The 24901-nt window shown below is 51.1% G+C and overlaps 2 protein-coding genes across 3 annotated transcripts in view; both read left to right on the top strand.

Moving 5' to 3' along the window:
* Positions 1-4481: 4481 nt before the first annotated feature.
* HBEGF (heparin binding EGF like growth factor) lies at positions 4482-11113 on the top strand. 2 transcript variants are annotated; one of them, XM_048960936.1, is made up of 6 exons: positions 4482-4618; positions 4723-4911; positions 7099-7276; positions 9258-9413; positions 9523-9610; positions 10555-11113. In XM_048960936.1, the coding sequence occupies exons 1-5, from the start codon at positions 4576-4578 to the stop codon at positions 9593-9595; spliced, it is 639 nt and encodes a 212-aa protein (XP_048816893.1). In that variant the 5' UTR covers positions 4482-4575; the 3' UTR covers positions 9596-9610; positions 10555-11113. The 2 variants fall into 2 exon arrangements, with proteins under 2 accessions (XP_048816893.1, XP_048816892.1); XM_048960935.1 differs by having other exon boundaries at positions 9523-9615; positions 10555-11107.
* Positions 11114-14088: 2975 nt separating this feature from the next.
* PFDN1 (prefoldin subunit 1) overlaps positions 14089-24901 on the top strand; it is a 28641-nt gene continuing 17828 nt past the window's right edge. The window contains exons 1-2 of the mRNA XM_048960339.1: positions 14089-14190; positions 14367-14533. Coding sequence (XP_048816296.1) covers positions 14158-14190; positions 14367-14533 — 200 coding nt within the window. The 5' untranslated portion in view covers positions 14089-14157. The remainder of the gene's footprint in view (positions 14191-14366; positions 14534-24901) is intronic.

Genomic DNA, 24901 nt, shown 5'->3' on the forward strand with positions numbered 1-24901 from the left:
TTGCACCTGCCCCTGAGGCCAATCACAACCTGCTCTTATGTTCTAGGAAGAAGCAGTGTGGCTCTGAACCCTCTCAAACCTCACAGGGCTTTCAAGAGCACATGAAAGGCCAGAAGCAGATCTCTGATGGCAGCATCAGTGCATGGGATGGGAAGTGCATGGCCCTGTGGCAGCAATGCTGAGGCAGGGGGATGTGGCACAGTGTCCCCCCTTGCTGGCATTGGGCCATGGGGATGCATGACTGGGAGGAACATGTCATCACTGAGGGAATCTGGAGTAGGGTAGAAGGGGCTAACAGGAGACAGCCTACATCCCGGGACAGCAAGGAGCCTCTCTGACTGCCACCCCCAGCCCCACCAGCAGCTGGCAGCCAGGGTGACTCCAGCCAGAGTAGGGCTGAGAGCACCAAGGAATGCCCACACCAGCAGGCCAAACGGGATGGAGATAAGTGCACCGTGTTGCCACAACACATGGCCCTGCTTGCACAGACTGTATCGCCACCAGGTTTTGCTACCTTGACTCTTTGCAAACAAACAGCCTCATTGTATAGAGTGCAAATACCACAACATGCAGCACAAACACCCCAGCAAACACAGGCTGCTTGTACTGGAACCAGCCGGCTGGCCTTGCAGCAGCCACTGATGGGAGCAGGGTGGCACAGGGCCAGGCACCGGTGTGGCAGATGTCACGTTTCAGGGCAGCACGGGTGGCCACAAACTTTGGCTCTTGTGCCAAAGGGGAACACAGTGGGTTGAAGTGTGCTGAGATATGCCTTGCAGAAACTGCAGCTCAGGCTCAATGGGCTTGGAGCTGAGGGTGAGGCTGGGACATGGCTCTGGTCCCACAAAGCCTTGCGATGTGCCAGGCCCCCCATACTGAGCAGGACAGGAGCTCTTCTCACATGTAGAACTCAAGTCCTGTGGGCAGCAACTGAGGGAGCCAGGGCTGTTCAGTCTGGAGGATCAGGGAAGACCTCATTGCTCTTTGCAGCTCCATGATAGGAGGTTGTAGCAAGGTACCAGCCTCTACTCCCAGGTAAAAGAGACAGGTTGGGAGGTGATGGCCTCACATTGTGCCAAGGCATGTTCAGGTTGGGTGTTAGGAAACATTTGCTCTCTGAAGGAAGATAGTGCATTGGCATGGGCTGCACAGGGAGGTGGTGGACTCACTGACCCTGGAGATGTTCCAGAATCATGTAGACATGGCATTGGGAACGTGGTTAGTGGGCATGGTGGGGACAGGCTGACAGTTGGATTTGGTGGTCTCAGAGGCCTTTTATAACCCTAATTCTATGATTCTATGTGCTGTTCAGCCTTCCCTCTGCCCTCCACAGGTTGCAGTGAAAGGTCAGCCCATTTCCCCATGAGGCATCCAGTCCCACCCTGACGAGAAGGTCCCTCCCCATCAACCCTGCTTATCCTAAGGATACAACCAGAACTGCCCCACGCCCCTGCCCTGCTCTGTGCCTGCATCCCAACGGAGCCAGCCCCCAACAACCAGCAGGTGCTGAATGATGCCACCCCACCAGGATCCTTCCTGCCACAGGCACGGAGAAGGGAGCAGCACACGATACTGCGGGGCCAAAGCTCGCACGGACCTCTCGGTATTCCTCGGTGCTCAAGCCGTGCCCCGGAGCTGACAGGAGTCGGGCAGAGGCGGCGAAGCTGAAGGCTGCGGTGGCCGCGAAAGACCGCAGGAGGGAGCCCGGGGGATCCGGCTGCCAGCGGGCTGCGCGGGGCGCTCCTGGGCGCGGCAGGGGCTGGGCACGGGTGGCCCGGAGGCAGCCGACCCCCGCTCCGCCAGGATCCCCGTGCAGCCGTCCTACCAGCCTGCAGTGCGCCGCGGCCCCGTCTGTCCACCCCCACTTTGCCCTTGGTTTAGTGCTGGCCCCTTTCTCCCGTTTCTCTGTCTGCCGCGGCTCGGCTGCCACGTCTCAGGGAGCTGAGCGCTGCCCTCGGGGCTGAACTCAGTCACCCGAGTCGTCCAGAAGCCTTTGGCACCCCAGCTGCACTCTGCGTACAGCCGCGCCGTTTGCTCTGCGATAACGGCGTTTTCCTAAGGAGTGTGCCGGGCCGCACAGCCGGGCAGTGTGCAGCTGCCAGCAGGGCTGGAGGGCCGCCTGGCTGGGGGGCTGCTGGCAGCAGTATGGGAGCAGGCTGGCACTGGGGAATGAGCACAGCGGAGGCTATGGAGCTGCTCCCAGCGCGGTGCCTGCCTCATCCGGACCTTCCCAGAGCAGTCCCAGGGAAGCGGAAGCATGGAAATGCACAAGTGGTTTTGCCTCCGGATTTGCTGTGTTCAGTATGGAGCTGCAAGGAACCAAAAGGAAACTGTAAACTTCTTTATCTTTCCCAGAGTGTTTACTCAATGTATTTGATGTATCTTTGAGCTTGGCCGCTGCTGTGGTTCCTCCGGAACAGCCAGTTTTTTTCAGCCATTTCCCTCTGTCTGCAAAAGGTCTTTTCACACATCAGATAGAGAAAAGAGCAGTTGAAGAGCAGTGCAGAGGGAAAAGTGTTTGCAAAGATGCTGGAACTAGCCCAGGGCCAGGAATAGCACCTGGGAGCACCCTAGTTCTGCCAGGCTCAGCAAGTGCCCCATTCGGCTGCGTGGGCCACCTGGAGCAAAAGCCACTTCCAGGGGCACAGCGGCACCTCTGCTGACCTCGGCCCTGCCTTTGCGCTCTGCCAGGTAATGCAAAGGCACCTCCTCCTGTTAGCCTCAGCTGCACAAGGTCGTCCTAGAGGATTTTGGTGACAGGGAACAGGCAGGGGAGAAAATTCCCTCCTGAGGCAGGGACATGACTGGGGAGGGAGGTGTGGGAGTGGCGGAGGTGCCGGCACTCAGCGGGTCAGCAAGGCAAGAGCTGCCGTGCAGTGACACACTCACCTCGCCTTTGCTGCCTCTGTGCCAAATTCTTAAAGTCTGGTGATGCCCAGAGGAGACGGAAGGAAAACCATCCAGCAAACAATTGCATAAGTCAGGTCTGAGCAAAGCAGAGGGTGTGAGCCAGGGGATTACCAAATTCCTTGGAGACAACAACAACAATCACAGGAATATTTAATCACACTGCTGCAGTGCTGTGCGGAACCGAAACTGGCATCAGGGCTTTGGGCCTGGGAATTTGAGCTACCACCAAGAACAATGCAGGGCAGGTAGCCATGCCAAATGTGACCTGGAACAATGCCTACCACTGCACTTGTCCAGTGTTTGGCATCACTGGTGTTTTCTGGCCTGTCACCTTGGATGAAAATAATGCCAAGCACAACACAACTCAAAGTGGTTCTCAGGGTGGTAGAGGACACAGACTGCTGGAGCAATGGGGCCAGTAGCCAGGGCAACCTGCTGACATGCCACATTCTTTGGGGAAGCCACAAGTCCACCTGGTTAATGGCCTCACCATCCAGGCACAGAGGTGGCTCCATGGAGTCACAGGGGGCTGAGGCTGGCGGGGACCTCTGGGTCCATCTGGCTCAGCCAGGCCCCAGCAGGGCCACCCAGAGCAGGGTGTTCAGCACCACATCCATTCAGCTTCAGAGATCTACCAGGAGGAGACCCCACAGCATCTCCAGTTGCTGTGCCAGCACTCTGCCACCTGCACAGCACAGCTGTGCTGCCAGACAGTCAGAGGCAACACCTGTGTTGCACTGTGTGCTCTTTGCCTCCTATTCAGACACTGGGCACACTGAGAGGAGCCTGGCTCTGTCCTCTAATATGCCCTCCCTTCAATCATTTATGAGCACTGATAAGATCTCCCCTGAGCCTCCTCTAAGCTGAATGCTACAGCCCTCTCAGCCTGTCCCATAGGAGAAGTGCTCCAGTCCCTTCAGCCTCTCTGTGGCCGTTTGCATACTGTCCATTTATGTCCTCTGACAAAAAGGACTTCCACTACCTCTGCAGGCTGGCATGCAGAGCTGTCTCCCATTGACACTGAGTGGTAACAGGGAAGGAGTCACGCAGCTGAATCATAGAATCATGAAGGTTGGAATAGACCACTAAGATCACTGACTTCAGCCATTGACCCCACCGTGCCCACTGACCACATCCCTCAGTGACACATCTCTGCGTTTCTGGAATTCCTCCAGGGATGGTGACTGCACCATCTCCCTGGGCAGCCTGTGCCAGTGCATCACTATGCTTTCTGCAAAAAAACGTTTCCTAATATCCAACCTGAACGTTCCCTGATGCAACATGAGACCTTCACCTCTCCTATCGCTAGTCCTCTAATGGTTGCCAGCCTCAGTGCCAGAGCCAAGGAGCAGATTTCCGTTCCGTGCCGTTGTGTTCTGCTTCCAACACCTCGCGGGCGGTGCTTAGCGGAGCCCCGCTCCTCTCCAGACCGCTTTCCACGGTAGTGCTAGGCTCCAGAGAGCATCCTGCGGCTCCTCGCACCGCAGCAAACCCCGACGGAGGCGGCCCCGCGGAGCCCCGGGGAAGCCCTTCCCGGAGGAGGGGCGGCCCCCAGCCCCGCCCGGCCCCGCCCCACCGCCTTCTACCCGCGGCGGGGCCGCGCGGGCGAAGAGTCGCTGCGGAGCGGGGCTGAGCTGAGCGGCTGCCGGGACGCTGTGCCCGGCCATGGACGGGCGGGCGGTGCTGATCCATGCGCTGCTGACGGCAGGTGCGAAGCTTGGGGTCCGGCTTCGGGGGGTCCCGGGAGCGGGCGAGGGGTGCGGTGCGTTCGGTCCCGTCTCGTCCTATCTCACCGCGCCTCGCTCCCCGCAGTGTGCTCGGCGGCAGTAGGCGGGTTCGGCCGCGACGGTCCGCACGGCGAGGCGCTTCACAATGAGGTGCTGCTGCACGAGGGCGGCGGCGTGGCGTCGGTCCCGGCCACGGCCCCGCTGCTGGGGGGCACCGCGGAGAAGGAGAGTGGCGGAGCGGCCTCGGGGGACGCGCTGAGCGAGCTGCCGAGAGGTACGTGTGGGCGGCGGGAGAGGGAGCGGGGGGAACTTCGGTCTCGAGGGATTCCCGGGGGGCCCAGCGGAGCTGCCGGCGGGGCCAGGGCGCGGCGGCGAGGCCTCGGCCGGAGTGGGGAGTGGCTCCGGCGGCGGCCGCGGATCGCCGTGGGAAGCATTCGGGGCTGCGCGTCGGGCTCCGGCGGCCCTTCGCTCCGCGCCGGAGGTCTCGAGCGCTCCCGGGTGAGGCGAGCGGCAGTCCGAGCTCGGCCCGGGAGGGGAGGGGAGAGCCGTGCCGGGGCAGCCCCGGGTCGGTGGCGGGCCGGAACCGCTTTCCTGAGCGCGACCCCGGCGGCGGGGGGGACCGCCGTGACTCAGCGCCGCCCACGCGCGGCTGCTTTTTATGCCCGGGGTTCGTCAGCGAAGAGTCTCGGCCGGGGTGCCGGGGGCGCCGCCCGGCTGTAGAGCGCTCCGAGCGGCCGCGCTCGGCTCCTCTCCCCTGGGTTGGGGGCGGGGAGCGTCCTGGTGGCTGCGTGCAGGTGGGGGGAGCCGCGTCTGTCCGGCCCGGAGCTCGGTAACCCGGCACCTGGCGGAGTGCGCTCAGCCCCGAGTGGGTCACCCTCGCCTCGCTCTGCCCTATTCTCTCCTTGTCGACTCTCTGCCCTCCGCCGAGCGTGAGCTCTGCCGAGCTGAGCTGAGCCTCTCCCGAAGGAGACCCGGCCCTGCGAAGTGCTGGGGGATTTCCCCCTACCCTTTGAGGGGGCGGTGTGGAAGTGAGGGGAATCGAGGTGATCTTTTCCACGCATCCCAGCAGGCTCGTGCTGGTGGCTTAGAGAGCAGCAGTAGTCTTGTGGAGCACTCCCTCAGCACCTCTAATTGATCTACGGACAAACAAGATGTTGAAGTTCCCTTCCAACCCCCTGCTGCAGCCCCCCTGGACCCAAAGCACCAACGATACTGTTGGTATCCGCCTACGTGCCTTGGCCTGGGGCAGTTTTCCCACCTCTGACTTCCAACACAGGGCTGAGCAGGGATGGGGATGATGACAGCAGAGGCCCTCAGTGGGGTGTCTGGGGGTGAGAGGACAGCCCTTGCCCTAGAAGAGCTGCTTGCAGCCTGGAACCTCCCCTGCGCTTGGGGGTTTCTCCAAGCCCCGGTTTCCTGGTGTATCGGTTTCCTCCTTCATCCTTGAAGGATGTTGAAATTGCGCAATGACTTCCTAGACTTGCGGATGGAGTTCTGCAGCACGAGAGGCTGTGCGTGGAGAGGAGGAGCTTGCTGAGGGCTCACTGTGCGAGGGATCTGCTGGGCAGGAGTGTGGAACCAAGCTGGTTTGATGTACTGCCCGCTGCCCTGTGTCCCCTCCCCAGCTAGCACAGCACTCAGCTCCTGTTCCCACAGTGTCACTGTGGTTACTGAGCACTGTGCCTAGGGAGAGCTGAGCAGTCCCTGTCCAAGCAGCGGGTGCCCTCTGCTATGGGCACCCTGTGAGGCTGTGTGAGGGGCTTGCTTCTGGCACCTGCTCATCTTAAGTTATTCTAGTATGTTGCTGGTTTGCCTCGTGTCTATAGGGAGTGTGCAAGGAACTTGGTGCTCCAGTTCCCACCAGCCTGGCAGGGAGCTGGCCTCGGACCAAACCCCACCAGCTTCTGCCCTGCAATTAAAGAATACCTCTGCAGTTTGTAGGAATGCTTCCTTTGCTGTCTGCTTGGTTTTGCAAAACCAAAAATTGACCTGGGTTTGCCCTTTTAATCCTGCTCTTGTCCTGTGGGCAAGCATGGTTGTAACCACAGGAAGGAGCATCCCTCAAGGCCATGAATGGGCTCTTATAAAAGGCCAGGGAAATAAAAGCCAGATGACAGCACAATTAGCGATATTTTTTTTTGTGTGTGTGTGTGTGTGCTCAGTGGAAACTGGTAGGCATAATGGCAGCATTTGAGATGCATAAAGCTCTGTCTTTATCCTGGTTTCTTGATTACTTGCTCCTTTATTTCCTTTAGAGTTATTTGTATGAATCAGAAAGGCCGTGATATTTGTGAAAATCTGGAAAGATGGAAAAACCTCTGCTTGGGGGCAGACAGAACAAAAGGCTGCACAAATGCCAGGGTTGAGTTGGCCACAGCCACTGAGGCTGTGCTGCTTTGCCTTGTCTTTAAATGACAAACTGAGGTGACCGATGTTTTCTCCTTTTGAAATTGTTTTTCAGTTGCCTTCCTGTCAAAGCCTCAAGGCCCAGTTACTCCCAGGAAGAAGGGGAATGGGAATAAAAGAAGAAAAGGAAAAGGCTTGGGGAAGAAGAGAGACCCATGCCTGCGGAAGTACAAGGATTTCTGCATTCATGGTGAATGCAAATACATCAGAGAGCTGGGTGCTCCATCCTGCATGTGAGTGAGTGCTGCGTGCCAGGGAAGCCTTGTCATTGTTTCTTGAATTCTCCAGGCAGCGCAAAGGAAGAGTGCAGGGGATATTTTTAGTGCTTGTTCCCCATTTGTGCAGGGATTGCTCTGACTCCGTGTCCTCTCTGCACACTGTGCAGCTGGAAGAGCACTGAGAAATTTTGGCCTGGATTTGCTCCTTCAAGCAACCTTGGCTTTGCCAAAATCCATCTGTCCTTAGGGCAGAGGCTCCAGCACCCCTTGCCTGCAGGGTGTCAGTCCATCAGCTCAGCAGAGGCTGTGGATTTTGAAGGAGGCAAAATCGCTGTGGGGCCAAGTTGCTGGCAGGTGCCTGGAGGTTGACTTCCCTTCAGCTGTAGTTAGGCCCAGAGAAGTCACTGAGCACCTGAGCAGGCAGGATGGAGGCAGCTGCTTGGGGGATGCCCTGACAAAGCTATGTGCTGATGGCCCTCTAGCCCTGAGGGGTGGGACTGTGTCTGCACAAGGGTGTGCGTGTTCTCTGTCGAACCCTGTGGGGGGTGCAGGTGGTGAGCAGGAATTGGAGGAGGCAAGCAGAGAGGAGAAATAGTTTGCTTGCTGCTGGGCACCTGGACCCAGCACTTCTGCCTCAGGAAATGGCCAAGGGTGTGCGCCTGATCCCTGCTGACGTGGGCAGAGGTTGAGCTGGCGGATATAAGAGGCTTTGTTCTTTGCTATCAATCCCCTGAGCCACCCAGCCTGGAGCCCAGGGAAGATAATAACTCCCTGGCTTACAGTGCCCAGCTGCTCTCACGCCTGGTGGTTTGTGGGGATCAGGGTCTGCACAGCTCTGTGAACCGCTTAGATTTCTGTGCCTGGAGGCCATCAGAAAGTTGTTGGTGGGCCCTTCAACAGAGCTCTCAGGACAACTCCAGGATCAGCTGGGCCTCCTGTCCCACTGTGAGGTGGCAGCGGCAGCACCAGTGCACGTGGGGCTGGGGCAACCACATCCTCTTCCTTCCTAGTGTTCCCTTGGTTCCAGAGGCCGAAGGGGGACGTGTAGAGATATGCAGATGTTAGGGATATTCCACCCTTGGTGCTGGCATCAGCCAACGTCTGGGCTGTCCTTAGGGAAAACAGCCCCATCCCTTCCGTAACAAGGCCTCGTGTCTGTGACTGGTGTCAGATTGTGCCTGTTTGCCTGGCCAGTTCTCTTGGTAGCTGGAGCACACAGTTCACAGCTGGTTTCAGTTGTGCCATCTCAGGCTCTTCTCAGTGTCTGTTCCCTCTGGCAGGTCCTGGGGCTGAGGCTGGCTTCTGCTGAGTGGAGTGCTGGGGGCACGGCGCCCAGCTATTCTGCATGGGTGGGAGTGTTGGCATGCAGTGGTGTTAAGAAGCCCTGGTGCTGTGCCCCAGGCAGCACAACTGGATGTAGGGAGGGGCTGACGTTGCTTGGCACTGCACAGCATTGGTGGTGCTGGGTGCATCCAGCTGGTCACACTGGCATGCCTTGGCCCACAGGGAGGGCTTGGGTGGCTGCCCCACAGCTCTGATGAGGATCATTATTTCTGGTATGTGAGCAACCTCCCACCTGCCTGTTGGCTAAGAGCAGGGGAAACCCTGCTCCAAGCAAAGCACTGAGCACTAGGCTTTCCTCTCCCACAGACTGCAACCTGACTCACACAGCCCACTGCTGTGTGCTCCAGAAACCTGCTTATGAAAGCCTGCTGGGTTCTCCTGTGTCCCTACTGTCTGTCCCTCTGAGACTTAAACTGGCCTTGCCAGGAGTCTTTATGTGATGCTTGGGGTATGGATGCAGAAGCAGCAGAACTTTCCAGTGCCAGGAAGCAGTGTTGCCACCAGATGTGAAAGTTCAGGGTAGGGTCTGTGAGGAATGGGCAGGGTGCTAGTGAGGGCTGAACAGAGGCAGCTTTCTTTGTGCTTAGGTGTAAGGGAACCAACATCCCACTGCTGGCCAACAACATTCTTAAAATCTGTTCTTTTCCCCCAGATGCCAGCCAGGATATCACGGAGAGAGATGCCATGGCCTCTTGCTGCCTGTAGAGCATCCCCCAAGCACGTATGACCACACCACAGCGCTCGCTGTTGTTGCAGTGGTCCTGTCCTCGCTGTGCCTCATCATCATCACAGCCTTGTTGATGTTCAGGTGGGTGGAATGGGGCTGTGCTGCTGGAGCCATGTCCCCAGGAAGGCTGCATGTAGGAGCGGTGGGGGCAGCTGCTCCATTCTCTGAGCATCTCTGCTTGGCCTCACAGGTGTCACAAAAGGGGTGTCTATGATGTAGAAAATGAAGAAAAAATAAAGCTGGGCATCACTGTGAATCACTGAAGATGCCAGATGCTGGTGAGGTGAGCCCTTGCTGGGCGTGGGGCTGCGGTGGGGCTGTGGGTACTGCTGCGTGCTGGGAGCTCTGCTTGTTTTGCTGGCTGGGACCATTGTGTGATCCTGTGCCAGAGCCAGGCACAAGCTTGATGTGTTTGGTGGCCTGAGAGCCCAGACTGTCCTGCTTGGGCCCAGCCATCTTTGCTTCTCATTCAAAACCCTTTCCTTTGATATTCCTGACCTTTCATTATCTAAATGGAGCTACGATAAAATAAGGAACAGTCTCTTTGGCAGTGTCTGTGGTGATAGAACAAGGGGAAATGACTTCAAGCTCAAAGAGGGGAGACAGGTTAGATATAAGGAAAACATCTTTTACAGTGATGGTGGTGCCCAGTGACGTGGTTGATGCCCCATCCCTGGAAACTTTCAAGACAAGGCTGGATCAGACCCTGGGCAAACTGATGTCCCTGTGCATTGCAGTTAGACTAGATGGCCTTCAGAGGTTCCTTCCAATTCTGAGGATTCTATGATTCTATTGCTGCCGCCTTTACGTCCCTCCTTGTCCTGTTGCTGCATGGTTTGATGACATTTAGCAGCAGTGAAACTGCTTTCCCTGCCTTCCCCGCTGCCCCCCCTGCAATTTGTTCTGTACCCTCTGTCTGATCCACTGAGTCATTTCCCCTCCTTAGATATTGCCTCTATTTATATACATATATAAAAAGCTTCCTTTTCCCTCCCACTTGTTCTTTGCTCATTACTTGCTCCAACGTAATGCCTTGCAGCTGGGCCTGGGAGTGCCCCATGGTGTTTCTCTGCCACTGTGGCTGGGTGTGCTCTTCCCATGTGGCAGTGGTCACCGGGTGCTGGGGTGCCACCGGCCTCGGCTCTGCTCCAAATCCTACGTGTTAGATGATGCGCTAAGTGCATATTCAGACTGTGACCATTTCCTTGATGCTGTGTTTCAGGGCTCAGCACTGATGCAGTTCTACCTCCTGGAAGATGCGAGCCACAGAGCCAGCACCGTCCCTGGGACCCTGCAGCACAGCGGGACAGAGCTGCTTTGGGGCTGGCCAGGCAGTGGTGCCACTGCAGGGAGCTTCGGCGACCTCCGGGTGGAGGAGGCTGGGAGCAGTGCTCTCAGGCAGGCTCTGAGCAGAGCCGGCTGTGTAGGGCTCTCCAGAGGCTTGGGGCCGCCCGCTGCAGTGCATGCAGGGGAACAAACTGTGAAAGGCTTGGAGAGCAGGCTCGAGGCTTCCGTAGGCGCAGGAGGGGTGGGAGGGTAACAGCTATTTAACAAGAGAATGTTCCTTTTAAATTATATATTTATTTTAGATAAATTGTACATACTATTTATATTTATTGGAGGTCTGTCTCTGCACCCTTTGTGTAAGCCAAGATGATCCCTGTGTGGGTCAGACCTCCTTTATTTTTTAAGTGCAATGTAATATTCTAATAAATAACTTTGTAACAAACACTTGAGTTGTTGATTTAAGAGATGTGAGAAGGTGTCAGGTCTCCCAAGGCTGCAGGTGACAACTGGCCCATTCTGGTGGGGTACTGAAACCACCCAGGAGCATCTGTGGAACAGTGGTGCAGATCTCAAGCCTGCTGGCCTTGGGGTGCAGCAGGGCAGCTCCTGTTGGGGCACCCCTAGGGGGAATGGGTTATGAGGAGTGTGGTCTGCCCTGCCCCTTGGAGCTGCAGCTGTGTCAGCCCCACATGTGTTTTTGTACCTTGGCTGGCTCATGAATGGGTGTGATTCTTGGGTACCTGCAGATGAAGCAAAGCCTCATTAAGTTCAGCCACTCTAATCTAAATTCAATGCAGGCAGGAACTGTTAGTAGTTTTTAGCCAGCATTTGGCTGGAGATGCTGAGTTGGAAGTCATAGCTGTTCTGTAGGAGCTGCTGGGTGAACTGAGGGCTGTAGTCACTCGTATCATTTTGGAGTGCGATTCAGAGTCCATTTCTGATTCTGCTGTATAAAAGACTCACAAATTTATTGTACATCTTCCTTGGCCTTGTATGGGAGGAGCAGAGAGATGTGAAGCAGACAAAAATGGCTATCCCACTGCAGAAAATCTGCTTTTCTCCTGGTCATTTTGCTTTTGTAGATATCAAACTTTAATTTCCAAAAGGGAATGCTAAGTTATGTTCACGCCCCTACAATGTGTGCTAAAGTAAAGACAGTAAGTAGTCTGCAAAAGGTTTGTGTTTTGGACAAGTTTAGCCCAAACTTAGCTCTGGCAATGCATGGAATAATCTCTACGCTCAGCTGCTGCCTGGAGAAGGGATTGTGGGTTGCTTAGGAAGTGACTTTACAAGTTCAAATCTCTTGTGCAGCTGGTAAGGCAAAACCTGGGTGTGGGTAGGGGGAATGAAGCAATGCCTGGGCTCTGCAGAGCTTCCCAGGACAGGGGGATTAAAGTGCACAATTGTGGCAAATGGGAAGTGGGTTTTTAGCAGGGTGTATCTGTGTGCATTATCACCTGGAGAGCAAAAGCCCCTGGCAGCTGCAGGAAGACAAGTTACTAGCTCTGCCTTGCACAAACCTTAATGCTGGTTTAACAAGATTCTCAACTTCGGTCCTTTTCAACGTCTGTTAAATAACTAACCTTTTCAGTTACTGAGCAGGAGGCCCTTTTGTTAAGCCTCACCTTGCTGTACCTCAGCCTCTCTGCACTGCTCCTGCACCCTGCCTCTAGCCTGGAGCACTGTCCTGCTACTCCTTGTGGGCACCTCTGCTTGACCCAGGCTGGCAGCATTGAAAATAACCTAGCTGGAATGTTTTTCTGTATACAGCTGGAATTTTTGTGTTGATTTTTGCTCTGTATGGGAAGGCGTGAGGAGGAGGTGTAGGAGCCTGAGTGAAAGCCTTTGCAAACCCCAGGTGGGTGAACAGCAGAAATTGCTGACTGGGGGTGAGCAGGCTCAGAGTGCTCTGCACAGGGAGGAGGGAAGCACAAGGGATGCACGACTGCCGCTGCGGTCCCGTCTGTGATGGGACCTAGGCAGTCACTGTCTAAGGGCAGCAAGCTGAGGGACAGTGTCCCAGCCCTGGACCTCCTCATGTGGATGAGACTGGGAGTAGCGGGGATGCTCCCTGTGGTGGTAGCTCTGAGAGCCATGAGGCCATGTCAACACTGCTATTCTACCCTGAGCCCAGCTGCCCTCTACATATCTGCCATGCAGGCCTGCATCCTGGTCTGTGGGGCAAGCAGGGATGTCCAGATACCAGGGATGGTAATCTAACAGGACAGGAAATGGGAACATACTTGAAAGTGTAGAGTGGGAAGATGGCTATATCTGCCTCTGGGCTGGGAAAGGACAGGAGTTCTGTGGATACCCAGAAAGGTCAGGGATGAGGCCCCGTGGAACAGCTCTGTGCACTGTGCACTGTGGCACCATGGCAGTATTTCTGTCACCATCTGTGCCACCATTGGGTCCTTCTGAGCCCCAGGCACGGTGCAGAGAAGCTGAGCCATGCAGCAGAGGCCTGTTGGCAATTCTGCAGGAATTCACTCAGGCCTCTTACTTCAGCAGCTGGGCCTGGCCGCACACCAGGGGCTCAGTGGTGAGGCCTCTGGGTGCCTGCCCCTGCTCCCCCAGCCCTGGACCCAGGATTACAGGCAGGTGCCTGGAGCAAGATACTGAGCCCTGTCACCCAGCCTGCCTCCCTCAGCTACTCCGTCCCACTGCTGGCACTCTTTGTGCCCCAGCACAGAGCTCTGTGACCTGCAGCACACTTCCTCCTCCATGAGCACTGGCTGTTCTCCAGAGCGAGGCTCACAGGCAAGCAAAATCCCACCTTTGGATTTAATTTAAAAACAAACAAACAAGAAAAAACAAACCCAAACCAACACAGTGTGTTACAGCAGCCTGTTTGATAACCAAGCGCCTCTGGCCTGTGCAGAGCACCTCACAGCTGCAATCCGCACCACTGCCCTGGCAGCGGGCGGGAGCAGAAGAGCTGCAGCACTGCAGGAGCATGGCTCAGACTGCGCTTCTGAGGGAGGCAGCAAAGGAGAAACACCAAAAGCTGTCCTTGCTTTCTCCCTCTGGGAATAGTCACAGCCCTACAAGTGGTTCCATTCCTTCCAGAGGAGGACCACTCGTGGGATGCTCTGGGGGCTGAGAACCTCTCCTATGAAGTCAGGCAGAGGGAGCTGGGCTCATTCACCTGGAGAAGAGAAGGCTGTGAGGGGACCTCATTGCAGCCTTCCAGTATTTTAAAGGGGATTATAAACAGGAGGGGAATCAACTTTCTACTCGGGTGGACAGCGATAGGACAGGGGGGAATGGTTTTAAGCTCAAGGAGGGAAGGTTTGGATTGCACAGCTGCACACAGGGCTGTGGATGCCCCGTCCATCCGTGGAGGTGTCAAGGCCAGGTTGGATGGGGCCCTGGGCTGGTATTAAACGTGCAGGTTGGTGGCCCTGCCTGCGGCGGGGGGTTGGAACTCGATAGCCCTCGGAGTCCCTTCCAACCCAAGCCGTTGTGCGATTCTGCGATCCGTCCGTATTTCCTCCCGCCCCGCCCTCCCACCGCGCAGGCGCCGAGCGAGGGGAAGATGGCGGCGCCCGTGGACTTGGAGCTGAAGAAGGTAACGGGCGTCCGGCTCTATCCGACGGGTCTCTCGGGCCGCCGCTCCCCTCTCCGCCCCCTCCCGGCCCCCTCTTCACCCTCTCCCCGCAGTCTGGGCCGGCTTGGCCCGGCCCTACCCGCCCTTCGGCACCCGGCCGGGCCGCGGCCCCTCGATGTGCCGCTCTGCCCCCGCAGGCCTTCACGGAGCTGCAGGCCAAGGTGATCGATACGCAGCAGAAGGTGAAGCTGGCCGACATCCAGATCGAGCAGCTGAGCAAGACCAAGAAGCACGCGTACCTCACCGACACCGAGATCATGACGCTGGTGGACGAGACCCGCATGTACGAGGGCGTGGGCAGGATGTGAGTAGCGGCCCGCGCCCCGACCCGGCGCTCTTGTCGCACGCCTTAAACCTGCATAAGGGGCTTTGGTTGAGTTTGGCGGCACGGCTCTGACTGTAGCAGCCTCGTGAAGAGCAGCGTGCAAGCTAGTTTCCAGTCTGACACGCTGGCCTCCGGTGTTTGTTTTTTCTCTTGTGTTGTGATTTGGGCAACAGCAATGATTACACTTACTTAGGGATGTGGTTTTCTAAAAGGCTGATCTGATTGCTGCCCAAAGGGGTGATTGCATCTCCCTTTCCCCGCTTTCCTTTGGGCTGCAGTGGACCTGTAGCTGGTTGGGCCTGCTGATGCAGTGAGCTCCCGGACCTGATTTGTGACATCACACAATCTATAGGGTGAGTCTTAGGGAGCTGGCAGGCTGGGAAGCCAGGAGTGGTGTGTGGACTGCACTTCACTGGCAGTTGCCAGGTGAGACCAGTGAGCAAATGCAGGTGTGCCTGGGTTCATCCTGGGCAGATTGATGTAGTAGTTGGCAGCCCTGCCTGCAGCAAAGGGTTGGAGCTCAACGGTCGCTAGGTCCTTTCCAACTGAAGCTGTTCTATGGTTCTGATGGAGGTGTTCAGTGTGTCAGTCTTCTTTGGACCAGGGTGGTGTGGCTCCAGTTAAGCTTTTCCAAGTGGGTGAACTTGGGTTTGTGTGGAGATGCTGGTGATGCTGAAAGGAAATAGATTTTGATCTCTTGCAGGAGATAGCTGATGTGACCCAGGCAGGTGGTAGGCTGGTTGTTTTTTTTCACAGAAAAGACAAACTAAGAGTAGATTATGGAATCAACAATTTTTCTTTAGAGGTTTTTTTGTTTGTTTGTTTTTTTTTTGTTTTTTTTTTTTTTTGTCTCAAAGCAGGGTATACTTCTTCAGTATGAAATAATTCCTCAAGATTCTTTGAAAACATGAGTATATTGGCCTTTATGGTAAAATGATGTTGCTTGTGAATGAGATTGTGTTTTTGTGCTAGCTGAAAAGTACTGTTCTACTTTTAGCCCAGCTGCTGGAGTGCAGTGTTTTTGGGGTTGTTCTCTTGCTTACCTTCACATGACCAGGCAGGTGGTTCAGACCTCTGCTGATGGTAGAGCTGCCATCAGAAAAATACTATCTGCATGATATTAGTGTTCAAATTTTTGAAATCTGTACTCCTTGTGGGTTTTGTTGTGCTAGTTACTATGCAAGCTCAGATTAAGAGTGCTTGTGCTCTCCATGCTGCTTATTTGCTGATTTGCTTTACCATTTTTTTCCTCCTTCTTCATTGGTTGATGCAGCATTTCTGTGAGCTGTGCCTATTCTGGCCGTGGGGCTTAAGCCTGCCTTGCAAATTGGTAGTTGCATTTGGGCATGCTCAGTACCATTCACCAGCAGAGTGAATTCCCGCCAGGGACGCAAGGCTCTTACCAGAGCCCACTCCAACCCTTTGTAGAGAATTTCTGGCTGAAATCTGGGCATTTGGTAAAGTTGGCTGAAGCTGTGCTTGTGCAGGAATTAAAGTCCAAAGGCAGTTTGGCATCTTATATTCCCCTAGAGACCAAAGACACCAAATAACTGCCAATGCAGTTATTCTGGCTGCGTAATTTTTGTTTGGTGGAGTGGAATTTTTAATTTGTTGGCATTTGTACAGATTGGAGATTTCAGCTACCAAAGGGATGTTACGGTGCATCCAACACTTATGATCTCTGTCGTGTAGTTTAGCATCATCTCATGTGACAAAACAGAGATACAGGTGTTTACTGTAAGTAGTGTTGGAGCTCTACTGGGTTTCAGCTATCCAGAAGAGATGAGTGTCTGCATCAGTGTTAGCTATGATGACTGGTGATGTTCTCACAGCTTGTTTGAATAGCTGAATTATTTCAAGTGGGTTTGGTGCTTCTGTTCCTGCATCCAACTTCTACCTTGTTAGGGAGGTGATTATTCCCCTCTGCTCTGCCCTCATGAGGTCCCATGTGGAGTGCTGTGTCCAGGCCTGGGGCTCCCAATTAGAACAGATGTGGAGGTTTTGGAAACGGTCCAGAGGAGAGCCATAAAGATGCTCAAAGGACTGGAGCACTTCCAATGAAGACAGACTGAGAAGTCTAGGCTTGTTCAGCCTGAGGAAAAGAAGGGAGCCCCTGTTATGACCAGTCCAGTATTTAAAGGAAAATTGTAAATAGGAGGAAAATAAACTTTTTATGCGGTTAGATGGGGCAGATGGTTTTAAACTAAAGGAGGAGATATTTAAGTTAGATGTCAAGGAAGTTTCTCTAGAGAGGATGGTGAGGTGTTGGCACAGGCTCTCACAGAGGCTGTGGATACTCTGTCCCTGGAGGTGTTGAAGGCCAGATTGGATGAGGACCTGGATAGCCTGATCTAGTGCTTGATGTAGTGGTCGACAACCCTGCCTGCAGCATGGAGACTTGAACCAGTGATCTTTGAGCTCTCTTCCAACCCAAACTACGCTATGATTCCAATACATGCTGTGTGCATGGGAGCAGTGCATAAAATTGCATAAAATTCTGTGGAATAAGCTACTCCAGGGAAATGTAACAATTTCACAAATTACGTTTGTGAAAATGTAATGCTTGAGGAATGTGATGGTGTGATGCATCCTGGGAGGAAGTCTGCCTAGTTCCATACTTGCTTCTGCACTACTTGAAAAGAATTATGTGGTTTCTGCTCTAAGCCCTGAGCCTGCTTCCTGCCTGAGAGGCTTTCCCTGCGCCCTGGCAAGTGTGGAAGTCCATTTGTTGTTCCTAAACATTTACTGTAGCTAATTTTGGTTTAACACAAGAATCGTCAGTGCCACATAGTATGAGATGATGAATTGCTGTGTACTGTGTATATCTGTTAGACTAGGATATCATCTGAGTAGTGACATCGTGCCAAATACATTTTTATTTTCTTACTTCATGCTCTTTGAAAGGCTTGTTACGTAGCCTGATACAACTGCCACTGTGGTGGACTCCTGCTTAAGCTATTTGTGAACTGATATCATCGTGCTGCTTTGAGAACTATGCCGAAAGCTTAAGCTTCAGAATTTTGTCTGAATGCTTCAGACCTTTCTCTTCACATTCCTTTGAATGATGACCTGGACCAGCTTCTTATTTACCAAAGAAAAACATCAGGGACTTATGCTGGGCGCAGTGAGGAGACCACTGCAGTTTTTCACGCCATGCCAAAATAGATGTTCCATTTTGTTTTGGTGTTGCTTTATCATTAATGTTCTCTCATTTGTTGTAGAAGTAAAAATCAAGCAAATACTGTAGCTTTTGCAGAAAACCTTGAACATAAATGTGTATGCTATTTCTATGGAGATTTTTTGGCAGAACCATGTGTGAGTGAAAGCTGAGAGAGGATTAAAGGTTTTGGGGTATTTATTGGGTTTAAATGCACTCCTGTTATTTAGTGTGATTCTGGATTTTGCTTCTAAATAAGACATCACAAATAATTGTAAACTTTTCTGAAGATTTTCCAATGGTGGATTTTTGGATACAGCAGGAAAAGCTGATTTTTGTTTGTTTTGTTCTGTGAATGTTTGGTTCTCTGAGGACAGATCACTGCAGCATGTGGTAGCCATCCTCTGCTTCCCGACCACGTTTCCAAGACTCAGTAAGAACTGAAGGACAGGCAAGGCTCTGTATTTATGGTTCATTACTACCTATAGGTCAGCCTGTGAAATTCAAGTGGCCATCAGAAGTGTGAAGCTCACTTATCTCGCTATTGAAAAAGTAAGGGTTTCATTTTCTTCATAAAGTCTGGTGTGTCCAGAGAAGTAGAAGAAAACAGAATTTGTGTCCAGCTGCTTGCAGTTGGACCACTGTTTTTACGGTGTGTTGAACAAGACGTTCATGTGGCACAAAAGGCTTACAGGGCACCATAAGTGGGTGGGTTCTGTGTCGCTGCCTTCATTTCACTGTAGCTTTGTCCTGATTTTTTATTTTTATTTTTTTTTTCACTTCATATCGTTGCAGTCTGAACAGTGCTGCTTACCATGTTATGGGTGAGTGTGGGTGTAGTAGTTGTAGGCTGTCTTCTGGGAGCTGTCACAGGGAGCTGAAATCAAAATGAGGTGCCAGGTAATCTGGTATGAGCTTTTACAGGTGTCTGTGGCTTGAGCAGTGCAGTCAGTGGCAGCAGTTGTTTGCTGTCCTCTTGTTGGCTGATGTGTAGTGCAAGAGAACGGTGTGCTTGGTCAGTGGTTCTCATAGTTAACTGCTAGCAATAGTGGGATCCTGGGGCTTTGTATGACTGAATTCTGTTCAGGATCAGAAAGAGAGTGTGTTCAGGTGAGCACAGACTCCCATTTTAGCTTGGCATCTCTTGGTGTTTTGAAGACTCTCTTCTTTCCCGCTCTCCCATTTAGTTCTTGATCTGTGCCTGCTGTCTTGGGCTGCTCACATGCAGTCTCCTGGATATCTTGGTCCAGTTGTAGCTCTCCTGCCTTACTGCTTCATTTAATTTCTCCATGAAGTATTGAAACTTCAAAGAAGAAAAGCTTTCCATGACTTGCATGCAAGATGTATATCTGCTTAGTTCTAGGGAGTAGCTGTATTTCTTCAAATAAATGAATCTGCTTTAAACAGGTGTGAAATGGATACATCAGATAAGTCAGTGTTTGTCAAATACTCAAATACATAATCAACAGGAAAAAAAATCGTAAAAATAGTAGCTGTCTTTAAAAGTATGTTTTACTCAGCGCTGCTTGGAAATGAACATGTCTGTTGCACGCTCCCACCTATTCTGTGAGAACTGTGATAGAAGGTTGGTGAGCCAATGATGCAGTTTTTATGTGAAGTTCGTCTCCTTTGTCTGGAAATTTCTAACTCTTTAAGCTCATATTTGCTTTGATTCCTGGATATGGCTTTCAGACAAATTAGTTCAGTTTATTTCTTCTCTCTCCATAGCATTTTCCTGGTCTTCTACCAGGGCAGTATAGAGGAGTAGGCTACCTTAAAGGGGATAAAATCTAAACTTAGAAGGTAAGAGTTGGAACTGAGACAAACTGCTTGTACAGAGTGCCGTCATGACTAAGAACAGACAGTTCAATCTGCTGTGGTCCAGAGGCAATGTTCTGTAATGCAAGTGCCAGAGCTTTCAAGCACTTTTGTATTTACAGGTCAACAATTTGGATGTCAGGCTGCTGTGGGGAGCAAGGGCTGTAGAAGAGCACCTCCAAAAAGGTGAAATCCTGGGTCTCTTGGAAGGTGCCATCAGTCTGTTGCTTCAGTGCTACAGTTATCTTTGAATACGTACTACAGAAGTATGAAATGTTTTGGGGAATAGAATGGTTTAGTATGGATGGAAGGTGCCTACAAAGCTCATCAAGTCCAACTGCCTGATCACTGAGGGGCTACCAAAAGTTAGAGTCTGTTATTGAGGGCATTATCCAAGTGGAAGCTTTTGTGGTGTGCTGTGCCAGATGGCTCCAAAAGTCATGGATCTTAACTGTCTTACTTTTGTACGTAAAATGTCAGCTTGGTATTTTGATGTACCAAGGAACATTAACATCTAGTGGACTTCAAGTACTGCACTTTGAGCCTTTTCCTCCATTTCCTATGGGAAACAAGGAAATCAAAGGCTGGATGCCCAGAGAAAATACTCAGCATTATAGCCTTTCTTTTATAGAAACACTGCTAGACTATAGCAGTGTTTCTCTGTTTTAGTGCATGGACTTGAATTTGGCTTTCCTCTGGCAGATGAGAATGGCCAAAGTAGCAGACCACAGAGTTCCTGTCACATCCCTGTGTACATGGGAATGCCGTGCTGACTGTGTTATCACTGACTGTGACGAAGTAGCCCTACATCTTGGGCCCACAGCTGGTGGGTGGAGATGCCCAGAACCAGTTTCCAGTCTGATATGCATATAAAATTTGTTTGCAGTTGTCTTAATACACACAGGAAGTCGAGGTCTGAATGTGCTCTGACCTACGTGTCTAGTCTTGCTTGACATTGGAGATGAGGAGGCTTAAAGTCATGTTCCCTATGTTAAAACACTGAAGTAAACTAGTAGGGAGCCACTGATGCGCATATATTTTATGTAAGTTTAGTACAGAGACACAGCAAGAATTGCTGTGGGGAGAACTCCTTGAGTGCACTCTGCAGGGCTGCAGAGTGGGACTTCAAGGTTATGGTGGGTGAGAAGCTGGATATGAGGTTGAGGCAGCAGTGCACTGCAGCTGTGCTGCCCCATGCCTGGAGGTGCCCCAGGCCGTGGATGGGCCCTGAGCTGGGGGGCTGTCAAGGCCCTCCTCACCCCAGCATTCTGCAGTGCTGTGAAGCAAAGTCCTTAACTCAGAAATTCTGTAAATACTGTCTTGAATTTTTATTCTTGTTGTCCGCAGAACTATTTGCTGAATTGACAGAATGTTTCAGCCAGTTGGAGCTGGAGCAGGGGGAGGGAAGGAGAGAAAAGCTTTCTGGGAAGGAAGGATTTTTCCAAAACAGCATTTCTGGACCGAAAAAAGACTGAATGTTAATTCAAAAAAGTTTGTTCTAATGATTAGGAAAAAACAGTGAGTGGGGTTGAGTTAGTGCTAACTAATTTAAATCTAGCACCAGAAATATCTCTGCGTGAATGTAATGCTTGATCTTTTCTGACTGAAACAGTTATCTTACACCCACTTCTGTGATGCTTGCTGTATTGGTTTCTTTGATCTGTTGTTTTTATAGTGGGATTCATGGCATGCAGGAGCGAAGGCTGTGTTATTTAAGAACCATGAGTTGATAGGTGGGTCTTCCTTCTCACTCCGGCATTTCAGAGGTTTATTCTATTTCTGCCCATGTTTTCACTTCTGGTTTGGGTAGGCCGGGAGGAGAGAGACATTTTTTTCACCTGCATCTGAGGGTGAATTTGCTTTTCAAGAGAGATGCATCTTTACTTTCTTATTTTCCTGTGAACGCTCTTCATGGAGAGCTGCTACCGAGCAGAAGTTTGCATGTCAGAATATAGCAGTATGTCTGTGTCACTTATTCTTTTATTTATTTATTTACTAAAACACGCCTCACTTTTCAGATCGCTGAAGTTTTACCAGTGGAAGAACTTTTGTTTTTGTTTTTTTTTAATAGAAGCGTATTTAGGATTGGTTGACCAGGGGAATTGTTTCTATTTTCTGCAGTTTCCAACTTTGAAAATTAGTGGAAAATACACTGCAGGAAAAATTGTTTGAAATTCTGTACTAGGTTGAGCTTCTTTTGCTTCAGCAAGCTACAGGGCATCATTGCTACGTAGCAAAACAAACAAATAAAAAACGACTATAAAACAAACCTAGAGGATAAAGTCACACAACCAGGGTTGTAATGAGGGAAAACTATTGGTGAAGCTTTCACCTCCACAAGCTGCAATCCGTTGTGCTTGTGCTGTTTTCCACGCATGGTTTGAATCGCAGATGTTTTCCATTCCTGTATAATGAGAAAGAGTTGCTTTTTTTTTTTTTTTTCTTTAATTCCACTTATCTCTCTTGAGCCCTTGAAAAGAATGGATGAAGTCCTTTAAAAGCTGACTACTGTACTGGTTTGTTATTTTGGGTTGTACTATATTTAATGCACACTCAAAGATAAATTCCCAATTTCAGTTTTTTAAAAGAACCAAGTATGAACAATGGTATAATTCTACCATCTAGTTAAGTGTCTGGCAATGCAGAAACTGCTGCTTGCAAGCTGTGTTACTATCTTTGTTTGAGGTAATGTAATACGCTCTAGCTATTGACAGATCCCAGCCTTCTCCTCTCCCCCCCCCCCCCCCCCCCCCCAAAAAAAAAAAAAAAAAAAAAAAAAGTGCTGTTTGCATGAGCATACAGCCCAGGGACCAGAGCAGAAGCATCATCCTGCAGCAAGGCGGCTGTGAGCGCTGGGCAGGCTGCAGCAGCTCAGAGGCAGCCACGGCTTGGCGTTGCTTTTCTTTTCCTTTAGCTCCTTAAGGTAAATAGGTTTATGGCTTACCAGTGTTCATCTGAGTAAAAGTTCCCCTTGTTGTGGCCTACGTAAGACTGCTTCTGGCATGCTGCCCATGCTGCTAACCTCCCTCCCCACGCCACTGGTCTCGCATGGGTGCACTGCTCTGGGTGCAGTGGTAAAATGACACGTGAACTATAAACGGCTGCTTCTAGAATGTGTTCATATATAACCCTCCCAATATAAGCTGCAGGATTTGTTTTGCTGTAAGGTATGTGCTGCTCTGGCAGGGAGGAGGGGGGCAGTTACGCTGAGCTATATTGGGTGACCCAGTGAGATGAGGGGCTGCTGAAATAACGGCAAATGGAGGAAAAGCCTCAACCACCTCGACCCACGTGAGCTCTGCTTAAAGGTTATGATATGGTGAATGGGAAATTCAGAATCAGACTGAAAAATGCAAAACACTTGGACGTGAAGGGTCCGGACTATAATTAGTCATAGTTTTCCTTTTTAAATATTGCTTGCTTGTCTTGTTTGGAACTGGCTAACTCATCTAGGGTGGCTTAACTGGAATTTGCTGGGCTCTATCAGTGCCTGTTATGAGCTGCATGTTGTTGTGGAATAAAGAATCGAGGAATTGTTTGTAGAAGCAGATGCAGACCCTGGGAGAGCAAAAGGAGACTTCTGGATGCTTGCAGTTGTGAACAGCCGGCTCCTGTTCAATCAAGCTAGATTGCTTGGGATCAGCTCATTGGAAGCCTCTATTCCATTGGCTTTGAACAGTACTTAAAATGCATTAATCCCTTACTGAGTATGCTCAGAGCTTGAACAGCAGTGCAAGTTCAGAATTAAAAAGCATCTTTAAATAGATAAGGGCATGACTGGGCTTAGTCCAACTTTTCTCGTGGAGTAGTCTAATGAAAATGCTTGGCTTCAAGGAGAAGGGTGTTATGTACAAACAACTGTGCTGTGCTACAACAAGGCATGTTAGATTCCTCTAGAAATACAAGAAGTATGGTAAAATAATACTACGACTTTGTACAAAGTTGACAGTTTTCTGCATTAAACTTATGCTAAGATGCAAAGAGTTTCCCAAATCAAAAAGGGGCTTTAAAGCTGATGTTGTAATCACCCTGTCTGTGAGCTGGAAGCCAGAACAAGTGGATTTCTGGATCTGCCATTAATTAAAATAGCTTTGGAGCTTTCCTGCCTCTAAAAATGCCTCTCCAAAAACTCGCACCTGTGGACTGCCAGCTTCTGTCCTCCCTCAGAAATACCTGAACTGTTTCCTAAGCAGAGCAGAAGGGGGGAAGTGCTCATTGTTGGGCCAGGTGCCCACCACCAGGAGTTCCAGACGAGAAAGCTGAAGCTGACTAAGGTTGCAAGTAATTGGAAATGTTGTTAACGGAAAACCTTTGACATGAACATCACTGTTACTCCACCTCTAATAACTTTAATACATTCTATGTCATAGTGAAGGCTGGCGTGTGCTGAATAAACATCTCCATAACCTCATTCATTAACAGATGAATATTTCAATATCTAATACTGTGTTTTAAAGTCAAGTAAACAGTACATTTTGGTGCAAACAAACTGAGTTATGGAATTACTTACATAGCATGAACATCACTTGGTGGGTGTGTATGTGTGGCAGATGAAGTTAACAGCATCACTGAACAGTGTAACTGAGCCTGAAGACCATTTTGGCCAGGGTGTGAGCGAGTGCTATGTAAATACTAACTAAGTGGGGCATGAGATTTAGAAATTCAAAATTAGAGGAAAAGATCTCTTCATAGGGAAGCAAGCAACTCATCCTGTAGTATTATAAATCACTTGCTCTGCCTTAGAGAAACAAAACACCTGTTGTGGAGCTAGCAGAGAACTGCAGGGAAAAGAATAGAAGCAATTGGGAATATTTAAAGTGAGGTTTCTCTTTCAGTTCTCTTATGCTCTATTTCTGTTCCTCATGTTGCTCTTTAAGAACCAGCAGTAGCTGGGATGCCAGGCCACGTAGAGGCTGCTGGTTCAAAAATACATGGCTGTGTTCTAGAGCTCTTCTTGTTGGCAGCCCAGAGCTGGCTGATCATTGCTGACCTCAAGAACCCCAGTCCTCTGTCACTTTCTTTTGTAATTTTGTGTATGTAAGTACTGGGTAAACTGCTAAGCATCTGGAATAGGGCATATTCTGCTCTGATGTTACTTGCTGTTCCCTTTTAAATGAGTGAGCAACTTAGACTGGGCGAATCTGACTGTTTTGATCTGAAGCACAGAATGGCTTGGGTTGGAAAGGCCTTAAAGATTGTTGGTTTTCAACTCCTTTGCCATGGGCAGGGTTGCCAACCACCAGAGCAGGCTGCCTAGGGCGCCATCCAGTGATAGGGCATTTCTGGTATTTTTTAACAGCAGCAAAAAAGCTCACATGGGTTGTTTATTTGTTAAGTTTTGTAATTAAAGCATTCAGTGACACTGTCATTCT

The sequence above is a fragment of the Lagopus muta genome, chromosome 14 (genome assembly GCF_023343835.1).
Source record: "Lagopus muta isolate bLagMut1 chromosome 14, bLagMut1 primary, whole genome shotgun sequence".
Classification (NCBI taxonomy): Eukaryota; Metazoa; Chordata; class Aves; order Galliformes; family Phasianidae; genus Lagopus; species Lagopus muta.

Coding starts and splice junctions, on each gene's coding strand:
- HBEGF (XM_048960936.1), top strand. CDS start 4,576: ATGGACGGGCGGGCGGTGCTGATCCATGCGCTGCTGACGGCAG. Junction 4,619..4,722: donor CCATGCGCTGCTGACGGCAG/GTGCGAAGCTTG, acceptor CGCTCCCCGCAG/TGTGCTCGGCGGCAGTAGGC. Junction 9,414..9,522: donor ACAGCCTTGTTGATGTTCAG/GTGGGTGGAATG, acceptor TTGGCCTCACAG/GTGTCACAAAAGGGGTGTCT.